The sequence below is a fragment of the Aotus nancymaae genome, unplaced genomic scaffold, assembly GCF_030222135.1.
Source record: "Aotus nancymaae isolate 86718 unplaced genomic scaffold, 86718_ANA_hifiasm-v0.15.2.pri h1tg000025l, whole genome shotgun sequence".
Taxonomy (NCBI): domain Eukaryota; kingdom Metazoa; phylum Chordata; class Mammalia; order Primates; family Aotidae; genus Aotus; species Aotus nancymaae.
Window position 1 is genome coordinate 36,540,324 of NW_026988438.1, and position 23,129 is coordinate 36,563,452.

At 41.2% G+C, this 23,129-nt stretch overlaps 1 protein-coding gene across 3 annotated transcripts; it reads right to left on the reverse strand.

Moving 5' to 3' along the window:
• Positions 1-257: 257 nt before the first annotated feature.
• On the reverse strand, positions 258-22,557 carry FAM221A (family with sequence similarity 221 member A). Of its 3 annotated transcripts, XM_064380540.1 has the most exons (8): positions 22,473-22,557; positions 17,720-17,893; positions 14,186-14,376; positions 11,717-11,923; positions 9,485-9,592; positions 6,645-6,727; positions 1,683-1,736; positions 258-808 (listed from the first exon to the last, which is right to left on the reverse strand). In XM_064380540.1, exons 1-7 carry the CDS (start codon positions 22,535-22,537, stop codon positions 1,731-1,733), a joined length of 834 nt encoding a protein of 277 aa, XP_064236610.1. In that variant the 5' UTR covers positions 22,538-22,557; the 3' UTR covers positions 258-808; positions 1,683-1,730. The 3 variants fall into 3 exon arrangements, with proteins under 3 accessions (XP_064236610.1, XP_012303242.1, XP_064236611.1); XM_012447819.2 differs by lacking the exon at positions 1,683-1,736; XM_064380541.1 differs by lacking the exons at positions 1,683-1,736; positions 6,645-6,727.
• Positions 22,558-23,129: the final 572 nt, after the last annotated feature.

The window sequence follows — 23,129 nt, forward strand, 5'->3', positions numbered from 1 at the left end:
GAAGCAAGAGGGCTGTGACATGGGCCCAAGACAAGGTGCCATCAAATGGCTTCCACTATCAGAAACCTGCTGGAAAGTGTTCCACAGCAGCAATGCAGTAAGACATAAATGGGCCAAGATGATTTGCAGTGGCACACAAGATGTGTCCAGTACTATTACAGACAATGGGTAGTTGACAATACAACTTAAAAATCAGTAGATATCTTTGACCTGAGAAAGATGATTGAAAAAAAAGAATCAGTAATATCACTAAAAAATGGCAGTATAATTTTAAGATCATTTTTTATTTAAAAACATAACATTACAAACTTTGAAAAATAAAAAAATTAATGATTTTAGCTATTTTGTTGTTTGTTTTGTTTTTAACTTACTATTTTGTATGACAAATATGGCTCTTATATATTTGTTCAGAACCCTTGATAATATCTTTAATTTTTTAAATAGCCTGAAACAGTTAAATTATTATGTGCTAAAAATATTTGCTGTACTCTCAGGTAGACCCATATAAAATAATCTCATTTGTTAGGAGAGAGAAAAGGTACACACATAGTAACAAATCATGAGTTTTGACAAAAGTAATAGGCATTTTTAGTTATTTAAATAAATTAAGGAAACATTGCGAAAGACATTTATACAGTAAAAAAGTAAATAATTTGAGGAAAAATAAACTGTATTATTACATTTAAATAAACATGAAAAAGATATACTTGGATGATGGTTTTAATTTCTCCAACAATCTTCACGAAGGTTTTGTAGCTGATGGCAATGGAGCTTTTCCTTTCCGCTTAGCAGCCTTTTCCATTTTTATCTGTAAATTTAACGTATTTATTGATATAATAACTTCTAAACCATTCTGAAGAAAAAAAAACTTGCATAAAACTCATTCAGATTCATGTCACAGCCATTCCACACAGTTATTAAACTGCTAAATACTAAAGCCAAAATCTCCTAAAGGGACATGATTACACATTTTTAAATGGTTTGATTTTAATTTTACAGAAGCATTTTAATAAAAGTAACATATGAATATTGCTTTAGAGAAAAAAATTAATTTCAATTGCCACTAAAATTAAAAGTGCTGGCTGGACGCAGTGGCTCACGCCTATAATCCCAGCACTTTGGGAGGCCATGGTGGGCAGAACACAAGGTCAAGAGAGGAAGACCAGCCTGGCCAACATGGTGAAACTCCATGTCTACTAAAAGTACAAAAATTAGCTAAGTGTGGTGGCATGTGCCTGTAGTCCCAGCTACTCGGGAGGCTGAGACAGGAGAATTGCTTGATCCCAGGAGGCGGAAGTTGCAGTGAGCCAAGATCGCGCCACTGCACTCCAGCCTGGCGAGAGAACAAGACTCCATCTCAAAAAACAAAAATTAATTAAAAGTGCTTAAAATGCCTAAACTTACATCCAGCCTATACACATTGCCTACAGAGTTACAGAATGCAGCTAATCCAACTGGATTCTCTCCAGAACGTGGACTGCCTTAAGGATAGTTTCCTGTAATTCTGGTTTCTGTATTCCTGGTTACCTTCCTGAGGGTCTTGTCCTCCTCTATTATAGTTAAAGCAAAAAAGCAGCACACATACCCTAAGCAGTAGCCTTCTAACTGTTTAGACATAAAGAGACATTTTCCATGGGATTAAAAGCCCCAGAGAACACAAAGCCCACCTGCCTCTTACTCACCACCACTCATATTCACACACACCAATTTCCAGAGGCAACCCCACTGCCTTACCCCTGCAAGAGAAGGGGAGAGGAAGTCAAGGGCCATGGTAGAAGAAGGCAGGGCCTCCAAACTTCTGAAGGGATAGGAATAATATCAAGAAACCAGGAGAGGCCAGGCGTGGTGGCTCATGCCTGTAATCCCAGCACTTTGGGAAGCTGAGGTGGGCAGATCACAAGGTCAGGAGATCGAGACCATCCTGGCTAACACGGTGAAACCCCGTCTTTACTAAAAATACAAAAAATTAACCAGGCATGGTGGCACTTGCCTGTAGTCTCAGCTACTGAGGAGGTTCAGGCAGGAGAATCCCTCTCACCGGGAGGCAGAGGATGCAGTGAGCCAAGATGGTGCCACTGCACACCAGCCTGGACGACAGAGTGAGACTCCGTATCAAAAAAGAAAACGAAAAAGGAACCAGGCAAAACCAGTCTATCCAATCCCATCAAACTGCAAGTAAAAAAAGTTCCCAACCATAAAACCAGATTAATGTAACCTCTGTCTCCTCCACATTTACTCCCTCTCTCTCCTCTTTGAGTTGGGTTGGGAACCTCAGACACCATACACTCATACCATTCTTGCAAACTGTATCAAACAACAGGTCATCTGAAGGACCCCCAAAAATACCCTATTCTAGGGCAAAAGTTATAGGTTTTGATGTCAAATAGAAAAGAATTTGAATCCTACTTCTGCCATTTATTAAGCATTTGGGGCAAGTTATTTAACAGTTTTACATCTGTAAAAAATGTCATAGTAATAGCTACTCCTCAGGGTTGTTCTAAAGCTGTAAATAATATATATAAAGATCCAGGCACTTAAGCACTCAATAAATATGAGACCCTTTTCCTCGCTCATTTAAAGTCAAGTGTTAGATTTGTAGGAACATTAAGTTTTTAAGAAGCAAAGATACTAAAATACAAACAAAAGCCAAATCAGTGTTTTGACATTTGAAATAATACTTAGCAAATACATCCATCTACCAGTCTACCATCTAGAGTCTTTTTTTTTTCTTTTTGAGACAGAGTCTCTCTCTGTCACCTAAGCTGGAATGCAGTGGCCCAATCTCAGCTCATTGCAACTTCCGCCTCCCAGGTTCAAGTGATTCTGCTGCCTCAGTCTCCCAGTAGGTGGGATTACAGGCGTGCACCACCATACCCAAATAATTTTTGTATTTTTAGTAGAGACAGGGTTTCACCATGTTGGCCAGGCTGTTCTCGAACTCCTGACCTCAAGTGATCTGCCCACCTTGATCTCCCAAAGTGCTGGGATTACAGGCATGAGCAAATGCACCCGGAAAACCATCTAGAGTCTTAAGAAAAAAGATACACCCTCCTCTTCTTTTTTGTATGTGTTTTAAATTTTCTGACAGGAATACAGCGCCTTGCACCTAGTAGACATTTGATACTTGTTTCCTTAATAAAATTCTCCTTTCTTGGGGAAAAGAGATCAAGAGTCATTCACAGCAGAAGAAAATAACTTAAACTGATAATATAAAAGCAACTTTTCAATAGTATCTAAAAGCAGCTGGTAAAATATGTGACCACAAAGACCTCACTTATCAAAGCCGACTTACACTAATCATAGGTTCTTCCCCGCCAGATGTTACCAGTGATTAGCAAAGAAGACAAGCAAAAACCAGATGCATATGGCATTGCTCTTGCAAGAGGCTCTGAACTATCAGACACACAGCTTCCTAATCATTCAAATGGTTTTGGAGTAAAAGACAAGTATTAATAGCACGTGTGGTACATGTCACCTCAGAGGAAGTTATTTAGGTTTAGGCTTCTTAGTTTCTACACTCCATTAATCACACATGGTGGAGAGTTTATAAGCTATATCTCCTAAATCTATAAATCACAGAGGCTACAAAGTTATAAACTACAGCTCATAAATCCATAAATTCTAGGTTTATTCATATTAAGCAATCTCACCCCCGCCCCCCGAGACAAAATATTGCTCTGTCACCCAGACTGGAGTGCAGTGGTATGATCTCAGCTCACTGCAACCTCACCTCCCAGGTTCAAGCAATTCTTCTGCCTCAGCCTTCCGAGTAGCTGGGATTACAGGTGCGTGCCACCACTCCCAGCTAAATTTATCTTTCTTTTCTTTTTTCTTTTTTGTATTTTTAGTAGAGACGGGGTTTCACCATTTTGACCAGCCTGGTCTCAAACTCCCAACCTCATGATCCACCCGCCTTGGCCTCTCAAAGTGCTGAGTCACCGCACCTGGCCTCTAATAAGCAATCTTGGTTGGATGTGGTGGCTCACACCTGTAATCCTAGCACTTTGGGAGGCCGAGGCAGCCAGATCATCTGAGGTCAGGAGTTCAAGATCAGCCTCACCAACATGGAGAAACCCTATCTGTACTAAAAATACAAAGTTAGCAGGTGTGGTGGCCCATGCCTGTAATCCTAGCTACTTGGGAGGCTGAGGCAGAAGAATCGCTTGAACCGGGGAGGTGGAGGTTGCAGTGAGCTGAAATCACGCCGTTGCACTCCAGCCTGGGCAACAAGAGTGAAACTCAGTCTCAAAAAATAAATAAATAAATAAGCAATCTTGACAGGCCAGGTATATCCTTTAAAACATTCACAAATAAGAATTCCTCTCCTTATCTTCTCACAAGCAAACACCACTGGCATATTTTCAAGGCGGCCAAAACTCCAGTCTTCTGGAGAAGGGACGGCAGGAATTCTAGAACCTAGTTTCTCATAAGCCTGTGAGGAAAAACTAAAACTTGGCTGTGAGTGTGTGTGTTCCAAGAATGAAGACTGATTTGATTATAAGTTCATAACCTTGATGCTGCTGCAAAAGCTGCCTTTCCTTCCATCACTGTGACCATTTTATCTCCCTCACTGACATCCTACCACACCTCTTTCCCCTTGCTGTGGTCTGAATGTTTTTGTCCCCCCAAAATTCATGTTGAAATCCTAACCCCCAGTGTAGTGAGTGGTATGAGGAGATGGGGCCTGTGGGCAGTGATTAGATCATGAGGGCAGAGCTCTCATGAATGGGATAAGTGCCTTATAAAAGAGGCCTCAAGACCCATCATGTTCCTTTCACTATATGAAGAAACAGCAAGAAGAGGCTATCTGTGGACAAGGAAGCGGGCCTTCACGAGACACCAAATCTGCCAGCGCCTTCATCTTAGACTTCCTAGTCTCTGAAACTGTGAGCAATAAATGTCTGTTGTTTATAAGCCACCCAGCTTTACGGTATTTTGTTATAGCAGTCCAAACAGACTTAAGTCCTCTCCCCTTCGACTTCAAAATTCTTAAGCTACTCTCTCTAACTGACTTCCTGAATTTTCTTAATGTTCAACTTTTCCACACTTTCAGTTACTCAACAAGCTCTTGTCTAAGAGTTGAAGAGGATACAACAAAAAGTGGCCGGAGTATCTTTACTTTTGTGGAGTATATTACCTGGCTGGAGAGATAATGATGCCCACAAAACAACTCTAAAGAAAGTACTTGCAGCCATATGGCTGACATACTATTCCTATACCTCATTAAGCCAACATTCTTTCATCTAGTGAAACATAAAAACAAAATAAAACTCTCAAATATGAACATGGCCATGAAACATATCAAAAGTATAAGAAGTTGACATGTACGAAAATATCAATTATATTTGTGTTAATTTTTTTCAATTTTCTGTAAATGCATAATTCATTAAAAACTTATTACATACAAAGCACTCACTGTGCTAGGTGCTAGGGAAAATACAAGAGTGAATAAAACACTATGCTTATCCCCAAGACATTTACACGCTGGTGAACTGAGTCACCATTACTTAAAGTTGTGAGCACATCAAGACTACACTTGTTGAGCCCCGAAAACTGTTAAAATATGTTTATGTTTAATGTTCCATTTCTTAAAGAATATCGAGTACTTTTTTTTTTTAATAGATGGAGTTTCACTGTCACCCAGGCTGGAGTGCAGTGGCGTGATCTCTGCTCACTGCAACCTCCACCTCCTGAGTTCAAGCGATTCTCCTGCCTCAGCCTCCCAAATAGCTGGGATTATGGGCATGCACCACCATGCCAAGCTAATTTTTGTATTTTTCTTAGTAGAGACAGGGTCTCGCCATGTTGGCTAGGCTGGTCCCGAACTCCTGACCTCAGGTGATCTGCCCATCTTGGCCTCCCAAAGTCCTGGGATTACAGGTGTGAGCCGCTGCGCCCAGATGTATATTAGGTAATTTTAATGAGTCTGGATACACCTAAAAGCCTCTAAGACGAATAAATAATACATATTAAGAATTCAACTGGCATGGTGGCTCACGCCTGTAATGTCAGCACTTTGGGAGGCCGAGGCAGGAAGATCACGAGGTCAAGAGATGGAGACCAACCTGGCCAACATGGTGAAACCGTCTTTACTAAAAATACAAAAATTAGCCGGGCATGGTTGTGCGCACCTTAGTCCCAGCTACTCGGGAGGCTGAGGCAGGAGAATCTCTTGAACTTGGGAGGCAAAGTTTGCAATGAGCCAAGATTGCACCACTGCACGCAGCCTGGCAACAGAGCGAGATTCTGTCTCAAAAAAAAAAAAAAAAAAGAATTCAAAATATACTCAATGTTTATTTGACAAATATTTTTAAATAAAAAATAAAGGTACATGTATAAAAAAGAAATTTGAGATACATATAATTTAAAAATCTGCTGATATTGATGTTTATTACTGACCATTTTAGTTGCGTATTTATCCAATGTTTATGACCTTCATAAATCAACCGGTGTATTAAATACCATGTTATTCACTAGTCCTGTTTCTGTTTAAATTATTCTAATAAGCCTCAAGGCCTAACACCAACTGTAAGTAAAGATTTTATAAATTATTTTCAAGGATGTTCCACATTCAATATATGATCGTTCTAGTGCTTTTGCTACAAGTAAATGCTTAATGCAAGTGGATTTCCTCAAAAACCTACCCTTTCCTGGTATCGTCTTTCAAAGAAAGCCATATCATCCTCTTCAGGTCTCCTTATCGAAGAAACTTGACTACTTGTACCTACTAATGAGGAAAAATAATCTAAGTAATGTATTTACATCATTACATATTCCCCTGAAATAAAAGAAAGAAAAGTTTTCTCCTGCCAAGTGATAATGGTTTATTTTTCAAACCAGAAATGGCCTAGGTAAATAATCGGTCCTACTACCTAATTCTCTTTCAGAGAGAATGGCATCACAGGACAAGTGTTTTTCACAGCAAACATTCTCCAAATATTCTACCAATCATATTAAATAGCACCATATAGCTACTCTGTATAAGACTATGCTTAGTCTTGTACAACTACTTTTCACATTGTGTAACTATAAATCCATGTTACACTTTGAGACAATGCATAAAAGTAATTATTGAGGCTTGGTATAGGCAGTCATAGTGATGATAGTACCTGCCTCAAAATGTTTCAAAACTTAACTATTTTAGCCATTTTTCATGGTACTCACTTCGTAAAACTGATCAAGCACTAAATTATATGCTGAAAGGAATTTTTTAAATTGCTTCAGTAGGAAAAAATCTGGTTTTCTTGGTAGGTACCCCAAGAGCCTAATTACATAGAAAAGTTCACTTTCATTGAGGGTGAATGTCTTCATTGGGTCCCTTCAATTCCAAAACAGAATAGCAACCTGAACACTTGTTCTTCTAGTTTGTAAAGCATATGAATTCACCCTCAATCAGCAACATGAAAACATGTAACTCCAGACAATCACCACAGAGTACAACTACAGTCCGTCAACTATCTTTGACAAGTCTTATTGAGAAGAGTAAGAAGGGATGCTTAGAATATGGGTTATCTACTTATTCCTCTGGAAATTCTAGGTCTATCTCTGGATCATAAACCATTTGAGCCAAGCCTCTTCCAGACTCATCTTCACTGAGTTGCATTATAATGGTATATTGCCATTTATCTAGTAAAATGGTATATCACAACTCATCAAAGGTGACTATCAGGCTGGGCGCAGTGATTCATGCCTGCAGTCACAGCACCTGGGGAGGCAGAGACAGGTGGATTGCTTGAGCTCAGGTGTTCAAGACCAGCCTGGACAACATGGCAAAACTCTGTCTCTACAAAAAATTCAAAATTTAGCTGGGCATGGTGGTGCATTCCTGTAGTCTCAGCTACTCAGGAGGTTAAGGTAGGAGGATCACTTGAGTCGAGGAGGTGGAGGTTACAGTGAGCCAAGATCACACCCCCATACTCCAGCCTGGGTAACAGAGCAAGACTGTCTCAAAAAAAAAAAGAAAAGAAGGTGACTATCAGAAATAAGCAACCATTTGCTGTATTTGCTGAAAAAATGCTTTCACTTTGGCCACTAATCACTCAGGGTCACTACACAGACTTAAAATCCAGCATGCCCGGCCTGGAGCAGTGACACATAGCTGTAATCCCAGTGCTTTGGGAAGCTGAGGCAGGAGGAGAGCTTGAGGCCAGGAGTTTGAGACCAGCCTAGTCAACATAGGAAGAATCTGCCTCTGCAAGAAAAAAATGTTTAATTACCCAGGTGTGGTGGTACACCTATACTCCTAGCTACATGGGAGGCTGAGGCAGGAAGATCACTTGAGCCCAAAAGTTCAAGGTTACAGTGAGCCGTGATCACACCACTGCACACCAGCTTGGGCAACAGAGCAAAAAGTTTTCTCAAGAAAAAAAAAATCCAGCATTGGTGTAACATTCATTAGCACTGAGGCACTCAGGTTTCCTCCTGTCTAATAAAAAAAAAGCATTTAACTGACTGCACCTTCCTCTCTGCCTTGTCTGCACTAACCTCAGTCAAAACTGAAATTTAAACAAAGCAATTACATCAACCTGGAAAGCTGCCACAATTGTGCCCTTTTCTTGGCTTCTTTCTTCTATATATATCTTATCATTATATACTGAGTCGTATGTTGCAAGCAGGCTTAAAATTCCTTGTGAGGAATGTCTAAGTGTGTGAAAATACAGATAAATCAAAGAAAATTCTCATTTTAAAATATTGTAAAATACTAAATTTTAAATACCTAATAAGTCATACAAATTCATTCTTCTTGTTTTCAATAAGGGAAATATAGCATACTGGTGATTAAAAATGAATTCTTCGGGCCGGGCGCGGTGGCTCACGCCTGTAATCCCAGCACTTTGGGAGGCCGAGGCGGGTGGATCACGAGGTCAAGAGATCAAGACCATCCTGGTCAACATGGTGAAACCCCGTCTCTACTAAAAATACAAAAAATTAGCTGGGCATGGTAGCGCGTGCCTGTAATCCCAGCTACTCGGGAGGCTGAGGCAGGAGAATTGCCTGAACCCAGGAGGCGGAGGTTGCAGTGAGCCGAGATAGCGCCATTGCACTCCAGCCTGGGTAACAAGAGCGAAACTTCGTCTCAAAAAATAAAAAAAAAAATGAATTCTTCTTGCTCTTAATTTATAAACCTGCTAACCTATGGTTATCACTGGATTATGCCTCTTTGGGAAAACCTAAAGGCAATTAGTCCACTAGAGGGCCCTCTTATTGAAACACCAGAGCAACAGCATGTACCAGAAAAAGGTTTAAAACTTTAAATTATAATATCAGAATCCTCAAAATTCTCAGTTAGCTATTTTTCCCAATACAAAATGAAGTTGCTTGCTTTTTCTTATTGTGTGGCTAACATAAAAGAAAGTAAAATGACAGATTAACTTGAAGTTAAATTATCGTAATAATGGAAAAAAGAGAGAAGCCTCGAAAACAAATCAAAGCTCCATATTCTAATTGACTATGTCCAAAAATAGTTCTAAATTAATTTCATTACCATCTGTTAACGTTTCTGGAGAAGAACTAGATGATGCTTGAAATGCTTTTAGGAATGGGTGATCTACTGCCATAGTGGGAGATTCTAAAAATTCCACTGAAGGCGTACCTGTGCAAACAATATATAGAGAATAAAAATTAAATATTTACAAGGATACAAACAAGTTATTACTTTTTTTTTTTTTTTTTTTTTTTTTAAAGATTGGGTTTGACCATGATGGCCAGGCTGGTCTTGAACTGCTGACCTCAGGTGATCCACTCACCTCGGCCTCCCAAAGTGCTAGGATTATAGGTATGAGCCACTGCGCCCGGCCACAAGTTATTACTTCTAATGTAAAACAAATTGGGATCTCAGCACAATCATTAGAAATTCCTCCTATAAAAAAAATTTTTAGACTGGGTGCAATGGCTCATGCCTATAATCCCAACACTTTGGAAAGCCAAAGCAAGATGATCACTTGAAGCCAAGAGTTCAAGACCAGTCTTGGCAACATAGGGAGACCCCATCTGTAAAAAAACAACAACAACAATAAAAATTAGCTGGGCATGGTGGCGAGTGCCTGTAGTCCTACCTACTTGGAAAGGTAAAGCAGGAAGATTACTTGAGCCCAGGAATTTGAGGCTGCAGTGAGCTATGATCACATCACTTCACTGGATCCAGCCTAGGTAACAGAGTGAGACCCTATCTTTTTATTTAGATTTTTGTCTGACATACAAAGTAAAGGCAAATGGGTAAAAGTATTCTGCACATTTCTGAGACCTTTTTCACAGAAAAAAGAATATTATGTACCTATGTTAGCATAGAAGTTCAAAACCCTAATATATAATAGTTACAAAACACTGTCAAAAGCAAGACATTCACAGTAAGGAACCTCTGGCTGAAAAGGGTAGAGTAAGTGTATTTTTACTCCATTCCTTACTAGGAAACCATCTAAAAACAAAGTATGAAAAATAAAAAGAAAGTACCTCTTCAATGAAATGAGGAAACATCCACAACTCCAAACCATGAACTACAAAGACTGAATACATTGAGTTTTGGACTGAAAGGAAGGAAGCTGAGGAGAAAATGTATAGCTGCTCTGTCTTCATAAGCCACCACCTTCCCCCGATACCCCTAACCCTGTATCACAGATGAAGGAAAGCAAGTGAAGTTTTAGTCCTAATTGGGTTAGAAGTTAGCCCTATCTTAAAACATAGACAATGTGGGACGACTGCTCTGTCTCTCCCCTCTCCTATCCCCAGTGGCTCTCATGGGGCACGTGGGAATGTGACAGAAGGTGCTCTGGTCCACGCAGGTCTTTGTGCTGCCCTCTGGTGGCTGCATGTGCTACTGATCTCAAATGCTCAACTTGTATTTAATAAGTTGGTCTCTCAGCTTGATACAGCCTCCTAGCCTCATGCTTGCTCCCACTGGAGGTACAGACTCCTTCAATGCCTGTCACTTCCTCTATGGAGTCCCCCAGCTTAGGGGACCCACCTCCAGCTCTGCCCCCTGCTATGACAGGTGACATGGCAGGTCCACTCAGGTTAGCTGCCTTCTCAGCACCCCTGGAGAACTGGGAATTATGGACTCCTTCAACATCAAAAAAGAACCAAATTCCAGCAAGAGGTTTCCTCACTCTAGATATCCACATGACTAATAGATAGCCATGGTGTCCCTCTGCCCCTAGGTTCCCCCATACCTGAAATCAGGATAAAAACCTCTATTATTTCCTTTCATCACTCTCTCCTTTCTTCACCCCACCTTCTTTCATGGACCAAAAGAAAGAGATTTTCTTTCTCTATACAATCATGTGTCACATAAGACATTGTGGTCAACAGCGGGCTGTATATACAATGGTGGCCCCATAAGATTATAACAGAGCTGCCCTATAAAAGTATAACATTTTATTTATTTCTTTTGAGGCAGGGTCTCTCTCTGTCCCCAGGCTGGAGGGCAATGGCACCATCACAGCTCACTGCAACCTCTAAATCTCCGGCTCAGGTGAGGTGTAGCCCTCACCAAGTAGCTGGGACTACAGGCACACACATGATACCACGCCCAGCTAATTTTTTGTATTTTTGTAGAGATAGAGTTTTGCCATGTTGCCAGGCTGGTCTCAAATTCGTGGGCTCAAGCAATCTGCCTGCCTCGGCCTCCCAAAATGCTATAAAGTGCTTAACAAATATAAGGCTTCACTATTGTTAACACATATAAAAACAACAGGCTCACATTTCATATAGTATCACTTACCAATCCCACTGTCATCTAATCGCATGTAGCCCTCTGCCAGCGAGCTGAAACCAGTTAATCCTCCCATGGCTGCATAAGGAACATCCTGTCCCACTGGTTTTCCCTGAGCCAATCTTTCTTGCTTAGTTTCCACGACTGTGTCGTGGGCATATGCAGGCTGACCACAAGCACAAGTGAAGCAGCTATGGAATCCAGAACACTTGGAACCTGAATCAAGATGGAAAAGGAGTTAAATTCTTTTTTCTTTTTCTTTTTTTTTGAGACTGAGTCTCGCTCTGTCACCCAGGCTGGAGTGCAATGGTACATTCTCGGATCACCACAAGCTCCACCTCCTGGGTTCAAGCAATTCTCCTGCCTCAGCCTCCCAAATAGCTGGGACTACAGGCGCACGGTACCACACTCAGCTAATTTTTGTATTTTTAGTAGAGATGGGGTTTCACCATGTTTGTCAGGCTGGTCTCAAACTCCTAACCTCATGATCCGCCTGCCTCGGCCTTCCAAAGTGCTAAAATTAAAGGTGTGAGCCACCGTGCCGGTCGGGAGTTAAATTCTTAAAGGTGCTAACTTGTCTTCCCTAAAGACACTTAGCCTGGCTAAGGCCATTTGAATCTAGATCCTCTGGCCTCTATAACTCTTACCTCCAGCTGCTGAACTCCTTCCTAGCCACTGTTCTTACTTGTAAACATGCTGAAGTAGTAACCAGGTACGTCATAGGAAAAAAAAAAAAAAACCCTGCAAAAAACAACAAGGACTAAAAGAAATTGAAGAGCCAGGTATGCGGGCCCTCTCCTCACAAACTGAATTAAAAGCAGGCATGGCAAGGACAGCCCAGTGGCCACCACCAGGTGAAGAGATAATGTAGAAATCTTCCTACAGATCAACTCCCCAAAAAAGCCACATTGGAAGACCAACCTGCAGACACAGAAAGCATGCAGTGGAATCTTGTTCAGCAATAAAAAGCAAAGAAGTATTGATATAGGCTACATGGATGAATCATGAAAACATCATGCTAAATGAAGAAGCCAGTCACAAAAGACCACATATTCTATGATTCTAGTTATATAAAATGTCCAGAATTGGCAAATTCAGAGACAAAAAGTAGATTATAGATATATCTATATAGAAAATATAGATATATTTTCCCTCTGGGGAGAGGGAAAAATAAGGAATGAGTCCATAATAGTGAATATGGAGTTTCTTTTGGGGATGAGAAAAATGTTCTGAAGTGTATTGTGCTGGTGGTTACACAACATTCACTCTGATTATGTATTAAAAATCATTAAACTGCACATTTTAAATTGGTTAACTGTATGATATGTAAATTATGTGGTTATATAATAAAGTGGTTATATAAAAAATCAAGCCATATTGTATGGAGGCCAGAATATACGATTAACAAAATCTTTACCCACTCACATCTCTGACAAACATATATGGGAACAGCCAGGTGTGCTGGCTCACGTCTGTAATCCCAGCACTTTGGGGGCTGAGGCAGGCAGATCACCTGAGGTCAGGAATCCAAGACCAGCCTGGCCAACATGGCAAAACCCTGTCTCTACTAAAAATACAAAACTTAGCTAGAGTGGTGGCGGGTGCCTGTAATCCCAGCTACCCGGGAGGCTGAGGCAGGAGAATCACTTGAACCCACAGGCAGAGGTTGCAGTGAGCAGAGATCGTGCTACTGTGTGACAAAAGCAAAACTCTGTCTCAAAAAACAAAACAAAACAAACAAACAAAAAAATGTATACATATATATGAGAACCAAGGTATATAAATAAATCAGTTTTCGCCAACTACTTCCATATTCAGCCAATGAAACATTTATTACTGCCACTGTCATTAAAAATGTTTTATTACATATTTCATCATAAGATTTCAACTCAAACTACTACAAAAACAACTGGATTAACTATCTCCTGAAGGAAACTAATGGACTGGTACCCTACCTAGTTCAATGGATGATCCAATGTAAGGGCATGTGGGGTAGTGGTTGGAATTTGGGTACACGTATTAAGGTAAGGGTGCTATTGCATACAAAGCATTAAAATGATCATGCTATGTTAATCTATCAGCAAACCATAAAATATTTTTGACTTATAAAATGCCTTTTTAAAATCTATGAATAGAATTTAGTTGATTAAATTCCCATATTCAAAAATTTGAATCAGATCACATCTGGTAATTCTTTAAAATCCATTACTATTACTTAAATTATCTGAACTACATGAGATGAGGGTTTATAATTACCAAGCATACCATTAACTCTGAGTTCTTCCACAAAAATGAAATCTCGGAATATTTATCCATTGAATTTTCCTTAGTTGCTTAATATTAATGCTACAACTGAATAGTAACTCTACAACTAATACAACTGAATATTAACTCTCTGACCAGTACAAAGGCACATTAAATATTCAAGGAAGACATAGAAACATTCTGTGTTTGCGTATTAATAACAATGTAACTCACATGCATTGCATGTAAAGCCAGGCGCGGCACTGTGCTGATCAGCAAAGTGTTTGCACCTGCAGCGAATGGGCTGGGTACCATTCAAGGGGACATAATGGTAAGCCCTGCACTGGCAGCCAGTCACTCGGCAGGGCAGATCAATGGGGCGCTGCTGGGGAATCGTTTCCAAGTCAGTTTTATGTTGTTTATACCTAAAAAGAGAGAGAAAGAGAGAAGTATAAGCACAATGCAGGTATTATCTAAAATTACAATTTCTATTCTATTAAAGGCAGATATGATTTTAAATTGTTATTGTTTTATTATTCTTTTTAGTAAGGTGAAACTCTCCTACATGAAGTACTTACCTCAGCTATCTTGCTTTGGTCAGAGGAAGTCTTCACTCTTTTAGATTTCTATTTTTAGTTACTTAAGAAGTTGTTTCACAGCAATAGAAAGAAATATCATATAATTCCTTAAAATACTTACCTCTACAAATTCCTTAACATAGAAGCACAACCTAAGAGTATGAAAAATTTTCTTTATAAAAGTTATTTTTATCAAAATGCATTATTAAAATTTATTTGCATACATTTGCTACTTAAAATAGAAATATATTCAATAAACATGTATTGATGTAATTTATTATAACTTTTGACTTCAAAATAAATGATCAATATTTTTGAAAGCCAAAGCTCCTTCTTATAGTAGTAATTTTCTTAAATAGGCCACTCACTTCCTTCTAATAAGGTGATATTGAGTAAAATAATACTAAAATTATTATTCTCAATATTAACCAAAGAAATGCAAACTAAAATGAGATACCACTTTAACTTAGCAAAAACAATCAAAGTTTTTTAAAACTATACGTAATACACAATGCTATCAAGAGTGTTATGAAAGAGCCAGGCGCTGGTGGCACATGCCTGTAATCCCAGCACTTTGGAAGGCCGAGGCGAGTGGATCATTTGAGCTCAAGAGTTCGAGACCAACCTGGGCAACACGATGAAAGCCCATCTCTACTAAAAATACAAAAATTAGCCAAGTGTAGTGGCAAACACCTGTAGTCCCAGCTACTCAGGAGGCTGAGGCAGAAGAATCCCTTGAACCCGGGAGGCAGAGGCTGCAGTAGGCTGCGACAGCACCACTGCACTCCAGCCTAGGTAACAGAGGGAGACGCTGTCAAAAAAAAAAGTGTTATAAAAGAACAAATTATATTTAATAAATTAATAATGTTTCAAGAAAGTTTAAAAGGTCCATTCTTTAAACCGGAAATTTCATTTTTGGAAAATATACCCTAAGAAAATAATTCCATATATAGAAAGAGCTTTATGCAATAAATATAATACCAATAGTATTAGCAATAGTACTTACATCAGCTACATTACACACACACACACACACACACACACGAGAACCAGTAAGTAAATTACTAGACAACAGTTTTCAACCCTCTTAGCAGTGAAATCTTTTTGTAAAATAAAATCGTTTATAGAACCAGAATATATAAAACAAATGCAGAATTAGTTACAGCAAGAGGAAGAACAGAATAGTTTCCCCTTCCCCTAACCTTCCCTTCTACCTGGCACGCCCCCAAGCCTCCCTCACAGGCCTGGGGAACACAGAAAAATACCACTGGACTAGCTGGACTAGCTGGCAGGTATTAAAAATCTTGTTTTTGATCAACACATAACAACATGGAAACACATTTCTGTGATTCTGTTATTAAAAACTGGCTCAGTATTTTATGCACATACATAATTAACAACAATTAAATGGACCATGTAAAGAAAAAGTCATACAGATATTGTAAAAAAAAAAAAAATTAGCAGCTGGTTTTGGGTAGCGAGCTGCTTCTATATATCCTATATAGAATATATTCTATGTTTCTATATATTCCCCATTTTCCTTAATAATCATGTATCACTTTTATAGTGGGGAAAAAGAGTTTAGGAAAAGATCTCACTGAGTGGATCACTACTAAATATATTAACTTCTCCATCAAAGTTGAGTTGGGTCAGCTGAGCATGGTGGCTCACAAGTGTAATCTGAGTACTTTGGAAGGCCGAGGTAGACAGATTACTTGAGCCCAGGAGTTCTAGACCAGTCTGGGCAATAAAGCCAAACTGCATCTCTACAAAAAAATACAAAAGTTAGCTGGGTGTGGTGGCACACACCTGTGGTCCCAGCTACTTGGGAGGCTGAGGTAGGAGGATCACTTGAGCCCAGGAGGTCAAGGCTGCAGTGAGCCAAGATCATGCCACTGCACTCCAGCCTGAGCAACAGAGTAAGACCCTGTCTCAAAAAAAAAAAAAAAAATTTGAGTTAGATCAATTTTGAGGTTCAAGTCCATGCTGTATATGTTATACAGAGATTAGAAAGTGGCACTAAATTTGTGTAAGAATAAACTATAAAACTATCACAAACCTTACCAAACCCTTCTTTAATTCTGAAAGATATCAACACATCCCTCATCTTCCATTCCTCCTCAGTGTTTTTAGTTGGGGTTGCTAAATAAATTTATAGTCAATCTATATACAACATTACTCACCCTAGCAACTGCCTAACAAACTTGGGCAAACTGCAACTCTGTAAATAGCAACTATACAAAGAGTCTCTGTGAAAGAGTCCCAGAAATTGCTATCAGAATAGGGTGGTTCCTCTTGGAACAGAAAGTTAAAGTTGCTACCTGAAAACACAGAATAGGTTCAGAGACTTTTCTGTGAAGCAGCTTAGGTATTCCGAACTTTACAACTGTGAGACAGTAGCAAAATTTAAAGTAGAGCATACACATAGCAAAACGCCAAATGCAGATACAGGCAACTCAGGTCAAAAACTGGAGCCTCACTTACTTCCTTTCGGCACTTTTCTTGGAACGTGACCATTTGTAATACAAAGCAGTGTGTTTTTTTGTTTAAAGAAAGGTATCAACACAGCAGCTCCTTAAAGTATAAAAGGCGATTAGTAAATTTGAGGAGAAATGTTTGTACTTACAGACGGACAGCATGATCAGTGTGGATCAATTCAAGCAATGCTTAAAGTAGTTCCTCAATCTGATGACCCATTCTCTACCTCCTCCAGTGATGCCAGATGTGGGTAGACTCTGCTCCCCAGTCAAACTGAAAGACCCCTGGCAAAGCCACAGGACCACCAAACATTTTTACCAGTGGCAAAAGAACTGCTTAAGGTAATAGACTCCATCATGAGTTCTAATAGGATATGACAGAAATTTTTTAATTATAGCTTTAAAAACCTTTAGATAATTTTTGTTTTTTAAGAGATAAGGTTTCACTCTGTAGCCCAGGCTGGAATGCAGTTGCACAATCAGAGCTCACTGCAGACTAGAACTCCTGGGCTCAAGCGGTCCTCCTGCCTCGGCCTCCTAGAGTTCTGAGATAACAGATGTGAGCCACCATGCCCAGCTGATAATTTCTACTCTACTCTATAAAGGACAATTGTTACATGTTTCTCGATCGTCACAGTTTCATTTGTAGAAGTAAGATATGCTTAGCTTTTTATTTTCTAATTATCGAAAAACTTAGCAATAAAATATCTTACCTATGTGTACAAAAACACAGTGTCTCTGGGCCCACAAGTTTACAATCCATCCCAGTTGGTGACCGCCAGCTCACAAATAATCTGTTTTGTAGGCGCAGAGGTAAAACTTTTCTTTTGTATTCTTCATATTCTTCAGGAGTAAAAAGTTTCCCTCCATCATCCTCACCAACAATTCTACAACAAAAAAATATATTTCTCTTAAACTTTGAGTATTTATTTGCCAGGCAAGCAATGACCAGGCCACTGAAAATATTAAATAAGTTTGTAAGCTTTTATTCTGCACATCTGTCCTTTCTTACAGGGGTGGCAGGCCAGGTCTCCGTAACAACTGTTTCAGCACTGAATGAGTAGTTAAGTTAAAAAAGCTGATAGAGCCAGTGTCCTTATCCAAAGGCTGGAATGTAATAAAAGCCCACCAAGAGTTTTGCCTAGGCCTTTTCTGGGCCTGAAGCATGACAAGATAACGACGGAATTCTTAAAGGACCCGTTTAGGACTAACAAGTTTATTGGAGGGTCTGAAGAAACTCCCCAGACCTCCACAAACAAGTTTATTGGGGGTCTGAAGGAACTCCCCAGATCTCCATGATTTAGCAGGAGACAAGATAAGGATAATCACCCCAGCACCTGGACCCATTTAGATTAAGTAAATTTACTGAGGGTCCAGAGGAAGGTCTTCAGGACTCAGATTTTAGATATAGATTACTGAAGACATAAGTTAATCACTTACGTCTTTAGTAATCTATATTACTAAAGTTGAGTTGGGTCAACTTATGTTAATCACTTATGTCTTTAGACAAATGCACACTTACATGTAAACGTATAGCATAGGAGGTATATAAACTCCGGAAAACTTTGTAATTTTGAGTTGGTCTAGTGATATCTTCCAGGCCTTCTCCCTATACCTAGTTACAGAAATAAACTCCCTTCATTCCCAGTTCATCTGCATCGCATTATTGGGCCGACAGAATAAGAAGCCCAACCCTCTATTTGATCTGGAATCACATGTGCCTCAGCCATGAACCTTGTGGCGGCTGAGAAAAGAAATCTTTTCTCCCCTACGTTTTCTATATAGGAGGATTATAAATAGGAAAGACAATGAATTCATAACGTGACTTTACTGATCCAGATTTATCAACAGAGGATTACCACATATTCATCTCAGTTTTTCCTCTGATACTGAAGCAAAGATGCTCATTCTTCTCATTAAAAGTAGAGGCTTAACTGCTAAAAATTCTAACATTTTCCCGCTTTGAAAATGTATCCAAAAAGAAATACAAAAAAATATCAAAGCAGAAGCCACCATGACTAATTTTCCTACCTGTCTCCAAACCCTGGCCAGGAGTTTAAACTAATGTGGAACCTACATACACACTTGGTTCAGCACAAGCTCAAACCACAGCTGTGTGTTAGGTATTCAGGTTTATGATTGTGTAACTTCAGAAGTAAGAACCCAAAATTTTACGGGAAAACATTAAGCCCTCATTATTTCTATGAAAAGAAAGTAAGAGTTGGCCTCCCTGGAGGAAAAGAAAGCACGATTAAAAGAAGTTTTTCAAAACTGAAGACATTTCTCCCTGGAAATACTCCCCTTGAAAAGTCACAAAAAGTGTTGTTTGTAGAATGCTATATTCTTTTTTGTACAATACATGCTTTTTTCTGTACTTTGAAGCCTTTAGCCAAGGTAGAAAATAAAAACCATTGCTTTACATACTTGCCACTATAACAAAAAAAAGAAAAACCAATTTATAAGCTATAAAATAATCACAACCATCTTCCTTACATAAACAATCTAGATACATAAAAGTAAAAAAATAAAAACAAAAAAAAAACAAAGGGCATTTAATTCTGAGATAAATTTTGAGCTATTTCACTTTCTTTTTTTTTTTTTTGAGATGGAGTCTTGCTCTGTGGCTCAATCTCAGCTCACTGCAACTTCCGCCTCCCGGATTCAAGTAGTTCACCTGCCTCAGCCTCCTGCGTAGCTAGGACCACAGGTGCACGCCACCATGCCCAGCTAATTTTTGTATTTTTAGTAGAGGCGGGGTTTCACCATGTTGGTCAGGATGGTCTCAATCTCTTGACCTCGTGATCCGCCGGCCTCGCTGGGATTACAGGCGTGAGTCACGGAGCCCAGCCATTTCACTTTCTTGTAGCTATCAAGAATACCAAGAGGCATTAAGATCTTAAGATAGATACAGATCTTTAAAGGATCTTTTTAAAGTTAGATGTCATGGTATTTAAGTTCTAAACCAGTGCAACTCAAATTTTATTGTACTTACAGAATCCCCAGGGGATCTTGTACAAATGCAGATTAAGACTCACAGCGCAGTGGCTCACGCCTGTAATCCCAGCACTTTGGGAGGCTGAAGCAGGCGGATCACTTGAGGTCAGGAGTCCAAGACCAGCCTGGCCAATATGGCAAAACCCCGTCTCTATCAATAATACAAAATTTCGCTGGGCGTGGTGGCAGGCACCTATAATCCCAACTACTCCGGAGACTGAGGCACTGAGAATTGCTTGAATTGCGGAGGTAGAGGTTACAGTGAGCTAAGATGGCACCACTTCACTCCAGCCTAGGCAGCAGAGCAAGACTCCATCTAAAAAAAAATGATAGATAGATAGATAGACAGATAGATAGATAGACACACACACACACATATATATATATATACGTATACACACACACATCCAAGATAAGGCCAGGTGTGGTGGCTCACACCTGTAATCCCAGCACTTTGGGAGGTGGAAGGATTGCTTGAGGACAGGATCTCGAGATGAGCCCGGGCATCATAGTGAGACCCCATCTCTACAAAAAATTTAAAAATTAGCTGAGTGTGGTGATGCATGCCTGTAGTCCCAGCTAGTTAGGAGGCTGAGGTGAGTGAGTCACTTCAGCTCAGGAGGTCAAGGTTGCCCTCAACCATTACGGGCACCACTGCATTCCAGCATGGGTGACAGAGTGAGGTTCTGTCTGAAAATAATAAATAATAATAGGTCTAGAGTGGGCCTGTGATTCTGCTTTTCTAACAAGCTCCCAGGTGATGCCAGGACACTGGTCAGTGCCTCCCATACTGTGAGTAACAAGGCCATACGCTTTCCCTCTCAACTGACTCCCACCGAAGTACCTAGGCAAGATCAAATGGAGGAAAACTTTTAGGAAGGAAAGTTTGTTTCCTTCTAAACTCATATTTTGACTCATCTTCCCACCCCACCTTCCCAGTCCACCCTTTCATATCTAGGCACTCAAGTCCTGTTTTCCCCACTTTTCTAAAATTCTGATGTCAGTAAAGGACCTGATAATCTCTTTCGGAGGGAAGTGTTTCAAGTTATTTATGCTTGCAAAAATAATTTCCCAGCTGGGTGCGATGGCTCACGCCTATAATCCCAACACTTGCAGAGGCGGAGGCGGGCAGATGGCTTGAGCCTTGGAGTTCAAGACCAGCCTGGGCAATATGGTGAAATCCCGTCTCTACAGAAAATACAAAAGGTAGCTGGGCATCATGGCGCGCGACTGTAGTCCCAGCTACTCAGGAGGCTGAAGCAGGAGAGTCACTTCAACCTGGGAGAAGGAGATTGCGGTGAGCCGAGATGGCGCCACTGCACTCCAGCCTGGGCAACAGTCAGACCCTGTGTCAATAAAATAAATAAATACATAATTTCCGACCAGTTCTGCCCCTAACATGTTCGGGGCTAGGCAAGAGTCAACCGGAGGCCCACAATTCACATATCTATATACAAATTATCAGTCAACACCAGCTCCAGCAACTTCCTCCCAGGGAAAAGCTCCGGAGAATTGGAGGCTCAAGGAGCTGGCTCTGCTGTGGAGGAAGACGGGATGGTGGCTGTTCTGACCCTGAACCAGGCATGGAAACTGACCCCATCAAGCTCCTAGCCCTTCTTCTTCTGGCTTAGAATCTCCAGGCAGTTCTAAGGGTTACCCAAAACTACACCAACGGGGCAGTCAGAGTGGGGGAATGTAGTCAACTGGGGGTTCATCTGCACACATACACCTCAGGGTCATCCGGGCTGCCCACGATCCCACAGAGGAGGCCCTGTCTCTCGCTCCAGCGTCCTGGGCAAAGCCTGGAGCGTCCCCCCTCTGCTTGTACACACACATCCTCCCGCCACAACTCCGCGTCCTCTGCCGGTCCTCCCCAGGGCTTCCCATCCGCCCAGGTTCGCGACCATAAAAACCCCAGGAAGCGGAAAAAGAGCGCGTCGCCGCAGGTGCACCAGCCTTGGTCAGGACCCAGGACAATGAACCGTGTCGTCAGGCCAAAGGAGCAGCTACGTTTCCAGTTTCGAAGGAACGCCAAACACCAGTCGGTGCCTTTCTCCTGAAACCAGCACCTAGGGGTAGGGAACGCGTTCAGAAGCTCACGGTTGGCCCTAATACTGGGTTAATTTGATGTCTGCTAACATCTATAGCCCCGAGTACTCGATATTATGTCTTCAGTGGCCATTTTTAAAAAGCTGGACCTCTGCATCAATCTAGAGTTAGTCATCCTTCTTGGAAGGAAGAGAGGGACCTCTTAAATGGCTTCGGAAGACTGATCCCTGCATAGAACTGCGTGACCCTACAATATTTAATTAGGGAAAGGCTAACCTGGAATTCATCTAGGCCTCCCCAAACACCCCATGCACGGATTCCGAGAACCCCCGCGGACGCCCGCCGGGCCCCTGCCCGCGCCGCCAGCCCTGAGGTCCCGGCCCCTCCGAGAGGCGGAGGGCCGGCCCGGAGCCACAGCCTCACCTCCGGTACTCCAGGTACTCGTCCACCGCCGCCGCGCCGCCGGGAGACAAGGTCAGCTGCTCCATGGCCGGCGGGGAAGCCAAAGGCGCCGACCCCACGCGCCGGCGGACAGCGGAGCCCGACCCAGCCCCGCCCCTCCCTACGCCGCGTCCCTCCCGCCCGCCTCCCGATTGGCCCGGCCTGAAGCCCGAGAACGCCGCGCGGCTACCGCGCAGGACGCGCGCCCCTACCTGCCAGTGGGCGCCCTGCACTAGAACCCCTGTCTCCTGAAGCGCAGCCCCGCGCCACTTAGAGTGCAGTTTGCCGCCCTCCGCAAACCTTGCCCCTGTTCCCCTCTCCCTTTCCCTGGACCTGCAAGTCTTCTTGTAAATTAACAGGTGACGAGGGAGTGCAGTGCCTTGCGTATTATAGGACCATAGAAAATGGCTTATTTCTTTGTACAGCTCTTTTCGCTTAATCCATCTCTTGAAATATAAGTGGTTTTGAGAAGGTTCTGCTTTAGTTTGAGGCCTGCCTCTCCTTAACTGTCGGCCTGTTTCCAGTATTGGCGTTTTTTAAAACTGTGATGTAAATCAGTAATCCTGGGTGTCTCGTTCACTTTGGGGGATGCTAAAGCAACAGTGTTCTTCAAAGGAACCGAATCACTGATTTAAAGAG

What these genes read in the sequence shown, in the direction of transcription:
- FAM221A (XM_012447819.2), bottom strand. Translation starts at nt 22,537, where the DNA reads ATGGAGCAGCTGACCTTGTCTCCCGGCGGCGCGGCGGCGGTGGACGAG. An exon ending in GAGTACCTGGAGTACCGGAG is followed by an intron (nt 17,894 to 22,472) that starts GTGAGGCTGTGG and finishes TTTTTGTTGTAG; the next exon opens with AATTGTTGGTGAGGATGATG. An exon ending in TCCAGAAACGTTAACAGATG is followed by an intron (nt 6,728 to 9,484) that starts GTAATGAAATTA and finishes TTTCCTCATTAG; the next exon opens with TAGGTACAAGTAGTCAAGTT.